The 14,998-nt window shown below is 61.0% G+C and overlaps 1 protein-coding gene across 3 annotated transcripts in view; it reads left to right on the plus strand.

Moving 5' to 3' along the window:
* CACNG4 (calcium voltage-gated channel auxiliary subunit gamma 4) overlaps nt 1-14,408 on the plus strand; it is a 57,584-nt gene extending 43,176 nt beyond the window's left edge. The window contains exons 2-5 of one of the 3 annotated variants that reach the window (XR_013824996.1): nt 1,574-1,657; nt 6,341-6,481; nt 10,483-12,996; nt 14,043-14,408. Coding sequence is in view for 1 of the 3 variants with exons in the window: in XM_079904104.1 (XP_079760230.1) it covers nt 1,574-1,657; nt 6,341-6,481; nt 10,483-11,021 (764 nt within the window). In the remaining 2 variants the exon portion in view is untranslated. Of the gene's footprint in view, nt 1-1,573; nt 1,658-6,340; nt 6,482-10,482; nt 13,377-14,042 lie in introns of those variants that run through there. The other 2 variants (XR_013824997.1, XM_079904104.1) reach the window with 2 other exon arrangements.
* The last annotated feature ends 590 nt before the right edge of the window (nt 14,409-14,998 follow it).

The following is a 14,998-nucleotide window of genomic DNA, read 5'->3' on the forward strand; positions in this document are numbered from 1 at the left end:
TCCTGACACCAGCCTGCCCTGGGGCTCCTTCCTCTCGCTCCACCACAGAGTAAGAGCCACGGAGCAAAGGGTGGGTGATGTCTGGGTCCCAAAGCAGCAAATGTCCCCTGAGCCGTCGGCGCAGGCCGAGAATCGTTGAAGTGCCTTTCAGGGTCGCCTCCCGTGACGCTCCTGAGGTCCCTAGACGAGGCCTGTGGCTGTCCCCATTCTCCAGAGCAGGAGACTGAGGCAGGTAGCTAAAACGCTCACGCTTGACCCGGCTCAGACGACACTGTGGAAGCGTACCCCACTCAAGGCGCCGCCTCTGGCACCCTCAGACTGTCCCCCACTGTCCCTGACGAAACCCAGCCTGCCCAGCAGTGGCCTGGACACCAGCCCCTGAGCTCTCTGAAGGCAGCAGCTCATGGGCCCAGCTGAGGGGAGGCTGGGGGGCAGCTGACTGGTAAATGGGAGGCGCTGAAGGTGCCCCCAAGCTCGTCGAGGCCCTTCTCCATGGAAAGGACGGGGACGGAGGCCGGCCTGGCGCGGGCCCTGCTGCCTGCACCGTGCGCCCGACCAGGAGGTCTGGCCGGGACATGGGAGGGTCAGCGAGCCGCTCAGCAGCAGCTGCAAAACGAGAACCGCCTCCAGCTGAAAGCAGGCGGCCCGTGTGGGGGCCAGGACGAGCTCCTTGTAGGGCCAGCGGCCCGGCCTGGGCGTGCGGGGGGCTGGCAGGACAGAGCCCGGCACCCTGTGTCCCCCGACCTGCGTCCGCTTCTGCACTGCGCACGCCCACACTGCAGGGGAGCAGGCGCTGGGAGAGCTGGCGGAAGATTCCAGAAGGGAGGGCTGGGCGGTCCTCCTGCCGTCACTAAACTACTCAGGGTGTCCTGCGAAGGCTACTTCTCCGAGTGGGGAGGGAGACCAGGCAGGAGAGGGTCTGGGCCTTTCCGGGAGTCTCTCTTCCTTCTATCACACCGAGTGAGGGGATTACAGTCACGTTGCCGACCGTGCGCAGATTCGGCCTGTAACGTAGGAGGGATTCACCGTAACTGTGTGCTCGAGGGGAGAGGGGAAGACAGACAGACAGACAGACACTGCTGCAGGGAGGTGGGCGGCAGATCTCATCCCGGCCCACAGCCCCTCTCCCTGCACGGGTCCTTCTCACCTCTGGCCGCACTGGACTTCCCACCCTCCCCAGACACACCGCCGGCCCCAGCCCTGGCTCTTCACAGCCCCGCCTCTGCCTGGCTGGCCCCTCCCCCATCCCACTGGGAAGGTCTTTGTCACCTTTCAAGCCTTGGCTCCGCAGTCCCCTTGGGCCCTGCTGGCCCAGGATGCTCTGCTTGAGGCCTCTTGTCCCTGTGTCCTGGTGCCCCTCCCTCTCGCGGGTGTCCTGACGTGGACCGTAATGACGCGGTCAGCCTGGGGCGCGTCCCCCGCTGGGCGGTCCTTCTCTGTGCCCCACGCCCATCGGAGCGGCCCTTCTGCGCCCTCCACGCCCAGAGCCAGGCACACCCGGCCAGCGAGTCTGGGGAGAAAGGACGTGGAGCCCACGGAACATTTACACCGCTCTTCCCCTCGCTCCCTGCAGGGGTCTATAAAGGGCACTGCTTCCGCATCAACCACTTCCCAGAGGACAACGGTTACGACCACGACAGCTCCGAGTACCTCCTGCGTGAGTGCCGAGGGTCCTTCGCTTCCTCTGTGGGTGGAGCGGGGGCCGGTGGTGGGCAGCCGGCGGCGGGGGAGGAAGGTGGGCCCCGTGGGGGCGGAGGGGGCTGGTCCCTGGGTGCTGCCCTCACTCCCTTTCTGATTCTGAATCGTTAGTTCGGAGGATGGAGTGTCGTTCAAGGTTGCCATGACGTGCTGGGTGTCCCGGCAGAGTTGCCTGGCTGATAGGACCATGCCCGGGTGCGGCCCGGGAAGATGGAGCAGGGTGGGGGAATCCCTGCTCCCCAGGGCCGCTGTCTTCAGAGGAACTGATTGCTGTGTCCGGTCCAGAGGTCAGGACGTAGGCTTGCCCGGGCCCGGCATCCTGGGGGCTGTGCCAGGCACACGGCCCGGCCAGCCCTGGACCTGCCCACCCCTCCCCTCCCCCACCCAGCATTCTAGTCTTGAAAAATCAGATTAAGTCACGCGCTGAAACAGCCATTGGGTGCCAGGCAGCCTGTGGGAGAACGTGCGGACGGTGGTGGGACCAGCCTCGGGTATGTGGCCCTGAGTGTCTCTGGCACAGACTGGTAGAGCCCATGAGCTGCCCCTGCCCGGGTCCTGCAGTGGGGCTGGCCCCCGGACTGGAACCCGGAACTCGAAGGACAAACCCCGTCCCACACCCTAAATCCAGATCTCGTCCGTGGGCACCTCCCTGGGAGAAAGGATGGAGCCTCAGCCTGGGGAGGAACCTGGAAATGGAAAAAACAGCACCGTTTTGAAGTCATTTTCCCCTTTTGCATTAGCCAAGACGCAAGCAGAGCTGCTCCCAGCGGCTCCCCTAGGGGCTCAGGCCAGCTTCATTTATGGAGAATCGATACAAGTGTACTCAGAGGGAGCACGCTTCACTCTGCACCTGCTTATGGACCATTCTTTTCTAAGAGAAAGGATTTTGGTTCTGAGTCATCTAGTGAAATAGAACAGCGTGCGGTTCCCCTGCAGCCTGGGGCAGCCTCAGGCCCGGAACCTGGAATAATGTAGCCAGATCTGCCTCCCATCCCTCCTCCCTCACCTTCTCCCCTTCCTCACGCCTGTACTCTCTGCTTTCTGCGGGCCACCCCTGAACCCAGCAAATGATAGTCCATAGGGCCGCCACAGACGGGTGTGCGGGTTGCACACTGCACAACTCAAGGGATGTCATTTGCATAGACTAGCGTATACATTACACTCTGTGAGTTGCATGGTGCGTGGCCTGCACAGCCATCTGGGGCGGCTGCTGGTGAAAGCCAGCCCTGACACAGGACCTCCCCTGTTTGCCGGCCCGGGGCAGTCAGATGGTCCCTGAGGCTCTGAGGGCAGATTTACTAACCTGGCCACCTTGGGACTGTGCGGAAGCAGCTCCTGGAGAAACACGCCATTCCCTCCCCACTTCCCACATGAACTTGCCTGAGGTTAATCGGTGCGGGCTCTGCCTCTTTACTCCCCTGCCCTTCCCCTCATGGTCCCCAGGGTGCTGGGATCTCCTTCTGGATGGGCCTCGTGGCACATCAGCCCAGAGGTCAGACGATGCGGCTTCCTGGGGTCCCAGCAGGAAGCAGAGGGGACGCTCGCTCCGATGGGATGAAGGAAGGGCATTTAGTGAAGGACTAATTACAGAGCTGTGGGCGGGGCTAAGGGAAGCTTACAACGGGCAGTGAACACACCGCGGCTAGCAACAGAAGGACCCCTTACAGCCCTCGGCCTGAACAGGTGGGAGAGGCAGGTATGGACGCTTGCACCAGGGGAGCTGCAAGGACAGGCCTCCTGGCAGGGGCTGTGGCCTTTATGACAGAGCGCAGCCACCTTATCCTCGTCCTCATTTGCAGGAAGGAAGCCAGGGGAATAACCGTCTCCCCTGCACTCTCCTCCCAAAGCCGGAGTCGAGGGACCCCGATGACCCGGTCCCTGGCGTCAGCCTCCCAGGGCCCAGAGCAGGACCGAGAGAGGTGGTCCGAGGGCCGGGAGGGGCACACTCACCAATCCAGCTTCAGGCTCCTGCTGTCCTCAAGCCCCACCAGCGGTGCCCCGGGGCAGGGCGTGAGGGCTGGGAGGCCCAGCAGCGATTTTCCCGAATAACATGATGGCAACTGTACATCAGCCATCAAAGCGCATTTGGGAAGGAAACGTCTCCTCATTGGGGCACCGTGGGGAGCCAGGGGTTCATTCAGAGCCCAAGGAGGAGAAGGGGTGATGGCTTTGGGGCCCGTGATCGCGGCTGCTGGGGGGAGGGCAGAGCTGACTCCCCATCAGGGAAGTGGTTTTCCACTCAGGGGCTGCAGAAACAGCGAGAATTGGCCCTGAACTCAGCCCCAGAGTGCAGGTGCCTGTGAGCTGGGAGCCAGAGGCAGTGGGCAACATTCCAGGACAGAACAAGGCCGCGGTCGCCACGGCCATCCGGCCTGAGTTTCCCTGATTCCCTGCCGTTTCTCTCTGTTGAGCCCGCTGGCCTCAGGGCTTCCCGCCCCTCTCGCCCTGGCCTGGCGCCCCTTCTCCAGGCTCCGCATTTCGGGTTGGGCGCGTGGTTTCTGTGCTAACCCCAGCGTGCTGGTGTCAGGGCTGCTGAGAGCCCACGGCGAGCCTGAGGGCGAGTGAGGCGGAGAAAACACAGATCCTTGCCGGAGCTCGAGGTAGCCACAGGGCCGTGGGCTGGACATCGGCCCTGCTCTGTGCAAGACCCAGCCTGCACCGCGGTCGGTGCCCGCACGTCTAGAGCTCCGGGTGAGCCCACGTGGCAAAGGACGGTGCTCACATGACTTACGCGGGCGGGGTGGACGGCTCTGGCCAGGCCCGAACTCGGAGATGTTAGAGGCTCCAGGCTTCCCTCGCTGCATGCAACCCCTCTGACCCACCTGCAGAACGAGGGTATCGAGGGGGACCCGGTCCTCCTTTGCCGGCCCCGCACGGATCAGAGGCGCATTTCAAAAGCCCACAGGAAACCTCCTCCCGAAACCTGCGGCTGTGAGAAGGCAGAGGAAGGAGGGGGAGGCGGAGAGAAGAGCTTCATTTACTGCCCCAGACAAGCCGCTCTCTGTGCAGCAGGGCACACACTGGCAGGCTTACAAGCAGGGAGACAAACGCTGCCTTCAGAGGCTGAAAGGCCGCAAACGAGCTCAGCTGGCTCAGGAGGGGGGCCTGCCGGTGCCCCCAGCTCACTGTCCCCTGGCGGCCCCCAGGTCCACGGAGCCGGGATTTCTCCTGGGCTGGGAGGCCGAGCTCGGGGTTCTGCTCACGTCCCCCTTGCCTTCCTCCCGCCTCCTCTCCCAGCCAGATGCTCAGGGAGGGGGACCCGCCTCCCCCAGGGCCCTACTACGCGCCTGATGTACCTTATTCCATCAGAGTCTCATCACAGCACTTGCAGGTGGTGTGTCCCTTTCCTAAGGCCACTGTAATAAATTACCACAAACTGGGGGGCTTAGAACAGCAGAAAGGCACCCTCACACGGAGTGGAGGCCAGACGTCTTCACTCAGGCGTTGCCAGGGCTGTGCTCCTCCAAAGCCTCTAGCAGAGAATCCTTCCCGCCTTTTCCGGCTCTGGCAGCCCCGGCATCCTTGTCTTGAGCTGTGTCATCCTTTCCTCCGCCTCCGTCCTCACATGGCTTCTCCCCATGGGCTCTTCTGCTGTGTCGCTTCCTGTTCATGTTAGGGCGCCTGTCACTAGACTTGGGGCCCAGCGTGATCTAGGACGGTGTCATCTCAAGAGCCTTAACTTACTCACAGCTGCAAAGACTTTTCTCCAAACCTGGTCACACTCATAGGTACCAGCAGTTAGAATGTGGACATAGATTTTGGGAGGCCACAATTCAACCCCTACAGGTAGGTATTACTACTCTCCCCAGGTTGTAAAAGAGGGGAGTGAAGTGGTCTGAAGCTAGCTGCCCTGGTCGCCCCGCTGGGCAGTGCACAGCTGCAGATCTAGCTCCGTGGGGCCCCGCAGGCCATGGACATGCTCCCCTGTCCAGCCACCCCCTCCTCGGTGACCTCACGAGGTCCGGAGCTTCCCGGGGTGATGACGCTGCTGTTGACGGAGATGGGAGATCAAGGCTGTCACTTGAGGAGTGTGTGCTATGGGCAGGGCCTTTGCTAAATAAGCCATTAGATGTGCAGAACCCACCTGCACGTAGGCCTGTTACGAACTGCATCCCACACTAGGGTAACCCAGTGTCAGGGAGGCCCCACCTTGGCCAAGGCCACACAGCCAGCGTGCCACAAAGCAGGGTACCCGGGCCCGCCGAAGGCAAAGCCCGTGCCCTCGGCCGCCCATCCGGATCCACTCTTCAGCATCCCGGAGGCTTCACGGAGACGATGTCCATGAGCTGTGACGGGCTCTCTGACAGTGTTCTCGTGCCTGTTGCTGTGGCCTCCCTGGTGGCGCAGAGGGGATCCCCGCTGGCAGAAGTGGGACCCACATCCAGGGAGAGCCTGAGACGGGGGCAGATGTGATTCCAGGCCACGTGGCGTCCAGGGGGAGTGACCAGCAGGCCGGCGCCATCACTTGGTGGCCTCCACCCTGCCCCCACCCACCCAGCTCCCTACCCACCTGGGGTCTCCAGGGCGGGATGGGAATCTTCAAAGTCAGCGGAAGGGCCTTGAGAGCCTCGGGGCCGACGCCCGTGGCCGGGCCGGGAGGATGGCCAGCCCCACGGCCCTCTCTGTGTCTCCCGCCGGCCAGGCCTCGTGCGCGCCTCCAGCGCCTTCCCCATCCTCAGCGCCGCCCTCCTGCTGCTCGGCGGGCTCTGCCTTGGCGCCGGGAGACTCCACAGCCGCAAGAACAACATCGTCCTCAGCGCCGGCATCCTCTTTGTGGCTGCAGGTGAGCCGTCCGCTCTGGTCCCCGCTGCACAGAGCGCTCGTCTGCGGCGTGCGGTGGGGAGGACGGGGGGCAGGTCATAACATCGCCGTGGGTGACGCAGGTCCAAAGTGTGGGGCGCCCGGCAGGGAGTGGGGAGCAGCTGCTTAACAGGTGTGGGGTCTCCTTCTGGGCGATGAGAATGTTCTGGAACGAGCACAGGGGGGTGGTTGCACAACACTGAATGAGCTGAACGCCACTAAACTGTGCACTTTAAAGGGTTAATTTTACGTTACGGGAATTTCACCTCAATTAAAAATAAGAATAACTAGTCCAGGTATGCAGAAGGCCACAGGGGCAGCGCTGGTGTCCTACAAGCCCCTCCTGGGGAGCCTGGCGGAGTTGGGGGGCGGGGCGGGCCTCAGAGGCGCTCAGAAGCCAAGGCCTGAAGGGGTTGAGCCGGGAAGACAAGGGGAGGCGCACAGGGCCGGCAAGGGGGCAGGAGCCCAGCGTGCCGGGGGCGGGGTGAGCGAGGGGGGCGCGGGGCGGAGCCCCACCCGCCCACCCTGACTGTCCGAGTCTCCCGGCTCCGAGACGGGCAACAGCACCTCTGCGCCCCCAGAGCTGTGGGTGAGAGCAACCCACTCCCTGCCCAGTGGGTCCGAAATGGCCTAACGTGGTCGCTCCTCTGAGCCTAGCCGCAGACGGCGCGCTGCAGGCTGGAGGGGGGGTCAGTGCTCACGCCTGGTCCAGGGGAGAATCCAGTGGCCTGAGTCGCTGGGGCTGGGGGCTTGGCGGGGCGTCTGAGGGGCAAAGCTCGGCCAGTGGCGTCCTCAAGACTCCGGGCAGCCCGGCGGGATGGAGATGACGGTGCAGCAGGGCCGGAGCAGCTGACTTCCCAGGCCTCGTTCCAGTGAATCCGCGTGAGAAATGTCACAGAGCTCCGCCCGCGGCCCTTTCCTGAATCGTCATCAGAGCTCCTTGCACCGTCCTAACGGCGTTCTCGCTTTCAAAGAGCCCTTTTCTCACACCGGACCTGTGAGGCTGAGCGGAGCGAGGGTCCCTGCGCCTGGGCTCTGAACCCTGAATCAGCCCAGTGGCACCGTGAGGGTGACAGTGAGGCTCCCAGTCACCGGGCCGGGCTTCCTTCACTGGCCCAGGAAGGGGCCTGCGAGGTGCGCGGCCCACGTAAGTCCCCAGAGGCCATCTCATCCCCATCTCTTCTCACGGCTCCTCTTGGAGAAGGAAGGTGACTGCCGTGTGCATCGCGGAACTGCGGGCCACAGCTACCCAGGGACGGGCTCAGAACCTCAGGGCTCCTGGCCGCCATTCTTGCGCCTGTTCTCCCGCCCCACTTCAGTCTTTGTCTCCTTCCAGTGCAGTAAATATATGTGTGTGTGCATCTGCGGGGGATGTAGTGAGTGAGGAGTGTGTGTGTGAGTGTGAGCGTGTGAGTGTGTGTGCGTGCGAGTGTGAGTGTGTGTGTGTGTGAGCGTGTGTGTGTGAGCGTGTGTGTGTGAGCGTGTGTGTGTGAGCGTGTGAGCGTGTGCTGGAAAGGAGGATCTCCTTAGGAAGAAGCAGGACGCTCCTTCCTGGCCAGGTCCCTGTCCTGTCCCTTGTCCTCACCTTAGCCCAGAACGGGGGCAAGGCAGGAAGACCGGGACACACGCCATTCTCTCTCCTCCTCCAAGCAGGCAGATTGCTCAGGGTGTGGACTTGAATCCTGCTGTGGCGTTTGAATCCTGTCCCCTTTCCTTTCCCGAGGAAGGAAAGAAGACTTCCACTAACACCAGTGCCAATGCCGCACGAGTGCACCCCCATCACCCCAGCTCCTGAGGAGGTGGTCACGTGGCCCAGGCGGTTTCCCTGAAGTCACCCAGCGGCAACGACAGGCTGAGCCCAGGGCTGTCAGCCTCTAAAGCACGCTGCCCCCTGCACTGCCTGCTCCCCCCGGAGGAACCTTCTCAAAGGCATCTCCAGATGCCCTGGGTCTCCAGAGGGGCTGTGGAGCCCGGGGCGCAGAGACACTCAGCTGAAAGCACAGGTCTAGCCACAGAGGAGAGGATGTGGCAGCGAGGAAACACAATGGCCATGCAGGCAAGCAAGGGGCTGTTCGCTGGTCCCCGTTTATTCCCTGGATCAAGGAGCCCTGATCGTGGGCCAAGGCAGCACAGACCCAGAGTCACGCGCAGGGCCCGGCAGTGAGGTGAGACAGGCCGTGAATAATTCTAGGTGCAAAATGATTGGAGCCTCAGAAGTATGGTCTAAAAGCTGGGAGAGTCAGAAGAGGACGCCGGTAACTTCTTTGGGCACGTGGAATCAGCTGGGATGTGATATACATTCTTATGGCTTGTGCAGAATAGGGGAAGGAGAGACAAAGCCAGCAGGCAGGGGAGGAGGGGCGGAAGGACGCAAACCGTGATTGTGAAAACCCGTGTCAGTGGGGGCTCTTCTGGAGCACAGCGGAAGGGGTGAGGAGTCCAGACCTACAGCTGGATCGCTGAGCCCTTAGCAGGAAATACGCTAACCCATCCACGCTGGGACTGGTGCAGTAGGAAGATGGACAGAGGACCCGGGCAGGGCACAGATGATACAACACATTACGATAAAACACAATAGACTGTACTAGAACTCAAAGCATGCTCTCGGTGTGCTGGGCGCAGTGCTTTGCATGCATTAGCTCGTTGAATCCACACACCCACCCAGTGTAGTGCGTGCCACTGGCATTCCCACTTTGCACGTGAGGACCCTGAGAGGTAAGTAATTTGCATAAAGTTCCAGAGATGAGAGTTGGTAGAACCAGGATTCAAACCCAGGCAGCTCGGCTCTGCTCAGCCTCACTTATAACGAGAGAAAATCACATAAACACACGAGTGGGTTTCACCTCCCAGACTGGCAAGTGCATTATAGGCTGATGAGGCATTTTGTGCCTCCATGGAGGGTGCTTGAGCTGGGACTCTGGATTCAACACAACTACACACAACTCGAGATCGTGGGACAGAAAAAGGACATTAGTGGAGACCCCAGTGAGATCCGAGGAAAGTCTGGAAGGTAAATGGATAGTAGCACACCAGGTGGGCTTCCTGGTTGTAACACACGTACATGGTAACATAGGACGTTAATGGGGGAAAACGGAACGGGGAGCTGGAAAGGGGCTCTCTCTGTACTGACTTCACACCTTTTCAATAAATCTAAAATTACCCCCAAATAAAAGTTTGTTTTTAAATGCACACACCCAGTGAGGCAGAAGTTTCACTTCAAGGAATTCATCACATTTTTACTCACGTGTGTGTGGAATGATGTAGACATAAGGCTGTCTCATAGCCGAGGGCTGGAAGCCACCTGCGTGTCCAGAGCAGAGGCCTGGGTAGATGCCCCTGCGGCGGTGTTGGTCCCATGAGCAGTTAGAGAGACAGAGACAGCTCCTCCCGTCCTGATAGGGAACTGTCTCTCGGGTGGAGACAGCTGAGTGAAAAGGCAAGGGGCCAAAGAGTATTGTGCAAAGAAAAAAATGGAAGAGAGAGAGAGAGAGAGATGGAGGGAGGGAGAGAGACTGGATATGGATCTGAGAAGGATATACGAGAGAAGATCACAGTAGCTGCCTGAGGAGGGGAACTGGGTAGTAAGAGCCTGTGTCTTATTATATACTCACCCAAACCCTGTACTTCATTACCCATTCAAAATCAACTACTTTTACTTAAAATTAGCAACCAGAACAAAGACATACCCACCAAAAAGGGGAGTGGCCACCATCCCCTGCCCCACCCATCTGCCCCCTACTCCACCAACTGCCTTCTACTCCACCCATCTGCCCCCCCCCCCCAGCAGCCCCTGCTCCACCCACCTGTCCTCTGCCCGACCCAGTAGCCCCTGCCCCGCCCAGCAGCCCCTGCCCCGCCCACCAGCCCCTTCCCCGCCCACCTGCCCCTGCCCCGCCCACCTGCCCTTGCCCAGCTGTGGGTCTAACCTCTCTCTGCCTTTGTTCGCCCCGCCCCCCACCCCCCCCACCCCCGCTTCCCTTTCAGGCCTCAGTAACATCATCGGCATCATCGTCTACATTTCCAGCAACACGGGAGACCCCAGCGACAAGCGCGACGAAGACAAAAAAAACCATTACAACTACGGCTGGTCTTTTTACTTCGGAGCCCTGTCTTTCATTGTGGCTGAGACCGTGGGCGTCCTGGCCGTAAACATTTACATTGAGAAAAACAAAGAGTTGAGATTTAAGACCAAACGGGAGTTCCTTAAGGCTCCCTCCTCATCACCCTACGCCAGGATGCCGAGCTACCGGTACCGGCGGCGGCGCTCGCGGTCCAGCTCCAGGTCCACCGAGGCCTCTCCGTCCAGGGACACATCTCCAGTGGGGCTGAAGATCGCCGGGGCCATTCCCATGGGCGAGCTGTCCATGTACACGCTGTCCAGGGAGCCCCTCAAGGTGACCACGGCTGCCAGCTACAGCCCCGACCAGGAGGCCGGCTTCCTGCAGGTGCACGACTTCTTCCAGCAGGACCTGAAGGGAGGCGTGCACATCAGCGTGCTCAACCGGCGGACCACCCCTGTGTGAGCTGCCCCGTCCTCTCGGCACCGGCCTCTCCCCAGATGGGCGGCTTGGACCCCACAGGGGGCATCTGACCCTTAAGACAGACCAACAACAGACTGAGGCCAACCCCCACCCTCCCGGGTCTCCAGAATGGGTCGCGGGCTGGCTTGGAGCGAAGCCCCGGAGACGGGAATCAGAAGCAAGAAGGCTGATTTTATCCCCCAGGAGGGCGTTTGGATGCCCCGGGGTTCCGAAATCTCCCAGGAGGCCCCAGAGCTCTCCTGAGGCTGCACAGCCTTGCCCCACCCGGGAAAACAAAATCGAGCCATTATCTCCTCTTGGAAACACATCTTCCGCCGGAAGAACAGGCTTTCGGGGCCTCCCATCCCTGCCCGGCTCACCGGGCCCGCAGGGGCCTTCGGATGCTGGTCAGCTGCTTTGAACCCAAGGTTCTGGTCTGTGAGCCGCAGGCGAGGAAGCCGAAGTTTGCCCCTTTTCCCTCTGTCTGTCTGGCTCCGGCAGTGGCTGCTTGTTGAGGTAACACCAATGCTGAGGAGAGAGCCTGTGACCACCTGGTGCTCTGGCCTTCGTGCTGTCCGGGGCCGCTTCCCTCAGCCTGGGGACATCGAGGCCTGCGGAGGAATCCGTGGGGTTTGGGGGCGTCTTTGCTGGCCTGGGCGTGAGGTAAAGGCTCCTCCTCTCTGCTTCTGGAATGTTCTGCCTCACATGGAAAGGGCAGAACTCACTGACTGTACTTGAGAGTCAGGAAGATCCCACGGGTCAGAGGAAGGGTGGCCTCTTACTTTGTCCCCCCACCTCTGCCCACTGGCCTGAGGAGCAGCTCTGCCCCTCCTCGGGGGTCATAGGGACAGACCTTCCCCCCAGGTGTTTGGCAACAAGAGCCCGAACCTTGTGCAAGAAAGGGAGACCCGAGGGTGAGCAGAGACCAAAAGATCAGAACAAACCCCCGCTTCCGGGGTGGTCACTCATCCTGATTTCTTGCAGAAGCGCCAGGAGAGCAGTTACATTCATTCTCTCTTCAAAAGTGGCAGCAGCCCCTGCCCCAAGCCCCGTTACTGTCACTTCTTCTGCTCTCGCCCTGCCCCCGAAAGCACTCAGCGAGGAAGTTTGGATGAAAGGGCCGAGCACCTGGGAACGGAGGCGGCAGGTTCCAAGCTTGACGTTTTTCCAACCGTTTCTCGCCTCCGGAGGCAAGCAGAGAATGTGGAAGCGTGTCCGGGCTCAGGGGGACAGCTTTCTGGAACACGGAGCTGAGCCTCTTTTATATAAACACGTGCTTTCTGAAGACAGATCCTTTCTTACTTTTTGAGACCTGGTAACCCCTCTGAAGCAGTTGTCTGCGATCCCGGTAGCTGTCGTACTTAGAAGTGACAAGAAAATTCTTACCTCAGCCACCTGCTCGTGGACCCCCTGGGCGGACTCGGCCCCAGGAGTTCAGATCCGGGTCATGGTCGTCGCCATCCTCCGCCGCCCGCAGAGGGGACCTCCACACGTCCCGCCCCCAGTGACCGCGTGCCGGGGCCCCTCCGCGCTGCTCGAAACCCTTCCCTCCCGTCGAGGTTGGCTTTGTGTGGCTTGTCCAAGCATGTACAGCAGTGAGCGCTGGAGTGTCCGGGCTCGTGGCCTGCCCCTGCCCGCCCTCCCCCTCCCCAGGCCATGACACCATTGCACCAGGCTAGAAGGATGGGGGCGGGATCCGGGGACTCATCCCCCAGCAAGGTCACTTCCAAAAACAGGCAGCCTTGTCCTTTCTTCCACGTAAGCCACCTTCCCACCTGCTGCCCTGGAAGTTTCCGTCATTTCATGGAGAAAGCTGCGTTCCGATGAATCCTACCTCTTGCCCAGTCCCAGGAAGAGAGCGCAGGGCCCACTTTCGGGACCAAGAAAGTAGAAAGAAGCGACAGGAGGGACAGAAGAGCAGGGAGCGAGCTCCCTCAGCGCCGTGGTCTTCACAGCCTTTCTCCCGCCGTTGCCCCAGGTTCTGGTCACCCCCTCCCCGCCTGCCCTCGCTCTGAGACCTGCGCCCACGGGGGCCCCGGGTGGCCTGTGGCCCTCACACTCCCCCGACCCCACGCCCTCTCCATCCCGCCCCTGTGTGTCTCGCCAGTTAAGCCCCTGTGAATCCCGTACCAACTACTGGTTTTGGGTTGTTAGTTCTGTCTTTTTTTTAATTAAATAAAAACATTTTTAAAACGTTCTCTTCTCGATGTGGGAAGGGGGAGGGGGGAGGTCCCTGCAAGTCTTCGTGGGCACTTAGTGTCCTCAGGTCTAGGAGATGCTGGGGACCCTCCAGGAGAAGGGGAGGGGAGAGCGGACCCGGTGCTGGTCAAGTCCAGCTTCTCTGGGTTTTGTCCGGGTCACTGGCCGCCTCCCCAGCACCGCCAGCTGGCTTTACGCTCCTGGGTGATGCCATGGAGGTGGCTTTTCACAGAGGAGCCAGAAGAGGGACAGGCCACCCCCGGTGTGGGGGAAGCATCTGGGCAGCTGAGCAAGCCAGGCCTGTCTTTAGAGTTTGCAGGGCAGGCGCTGGCTGGACAGAGCTGCAGCCTCAGGGGCGCCAAGCTGCCTGGTGGGTTCCTAAAAATTCCCATAAGCAGCCTCCTTCCCCTCCCAATTCCAAAATGAATGAGAAGCAGATAGAGGATTCCTGTCCCAGAGTGTGAGCTTCTGTGCCTGGAGGAACTGGACGGGAGAATGCGGCTCCAACCAGAGGTCAAATGGCACGGAGTCACCCAATCCCAGGCACGGCAGCTGGCTGCCCCTGCTCCCAGCCACCGGGAGGAGAGAAATCAGGGATGGGGAGGGGGACCAGAGAGACCCCTCCGATCAAGATACTGCACAGACCCCCGCCAGTCATGGTGCAACCCTCCAGGCTCACGCTGGCAGGTGGGCACTGGCCGTACGTCCACCCACCCCTTGGACAGCCCTTGAGGCTGGATAATCAACATCCTTCCCTGGTCCCACGGGAGCCGCAGCCCAGGGCACCTTCACATGCAGTGAGTGACGTGTTCCGCTCTCTTTCAGGACCGAGACGGTGAGTTTTCTTCCTGAGAGCCGTGGCCTTCTCTGGTCTTCTTGGAGCCAAGATGCACTGGACTCTCGCGCTTCCTTCAGGAGAACGCTGGTGTCACGGAGGCCTTTCCAGGGCTTTGGGAGCGAGGCTGAGGGCCCAGTGTCCCCACATCCCGGCCCTTGTGGCTGCAGGAACCGGCTTGTCTGAACTTTCAGCCCTGGCTTTTTAACCCCCTTTCTTCCTTCCTGAGACAGGCACCCGGGGAAACTGACGTTCCCAGGGGCGCCGAGCCACCCGGTGCTGGGGCAGGGGACCCCTGCCAAGCTCCGGGCTCACGGCTCTGCCAGCCCAGAGCCACGACACTCGGCGTTGGCACCAGGGGCCAGAACTGGTTATTTTTAGCCCTGAGGAGACTGGCTCAGCACACGCTCTGCAGCGGTCCTGGGCGGACTCCCGTGCAGCCTGCGTTCAGCGCCACGCTCCGGCCTCCGTCCGACGCGGGGCTCACGCGGTCACGCATTTCAGTTCAACGGAAAACTCTGTCTCCATAACCGGCAGAGTTAGGGCCGCGGGAACCGACTCGGAAGTGGGTGGTCTAGGGCGCAGAGCCCCCTCCGGCACTCACTTTACCCTTTACCTGTATCACTCCGCGTAGCCTAATGACGTCGCCAACCACCCCGAGTGCAGAATGGCTTAGTGCGATGGAAGTCTATTTTTCACTCAGAGAGTCCGCTCCATGGGGTGGGTACATTGTGTACAGAATACACGCTGTCATTCAGAGGTTCAGAGACCAGCCGTGGAGCCTCTGCCATCCACAACATGGGTGTCTAAGCTTGTCCTTGGCGTTGACATCCAGCGGGCAGATGGAGAAGGGGGACGGCAGGTGGTCTTGTGGGTAGAGGGTGTTGTGAGAGGTTTTAATGGACCAGGAAGTTGTGACATCCCCTTCTGCGCACATGCCACTGGC

Source organism: Stenella coeruleoalba (assembly GCF_951394435.1).
Source record: "Stenella coeruleoalba genome assembly, chromosome: 19".
In the NCBI taxonomy this organism is placed as follows: Eukaryota; Metazoa; Chordata; class Mammalia; order Artiodactyla; family Delphinidae; genus Stenella; species Stenella coeruleoalba.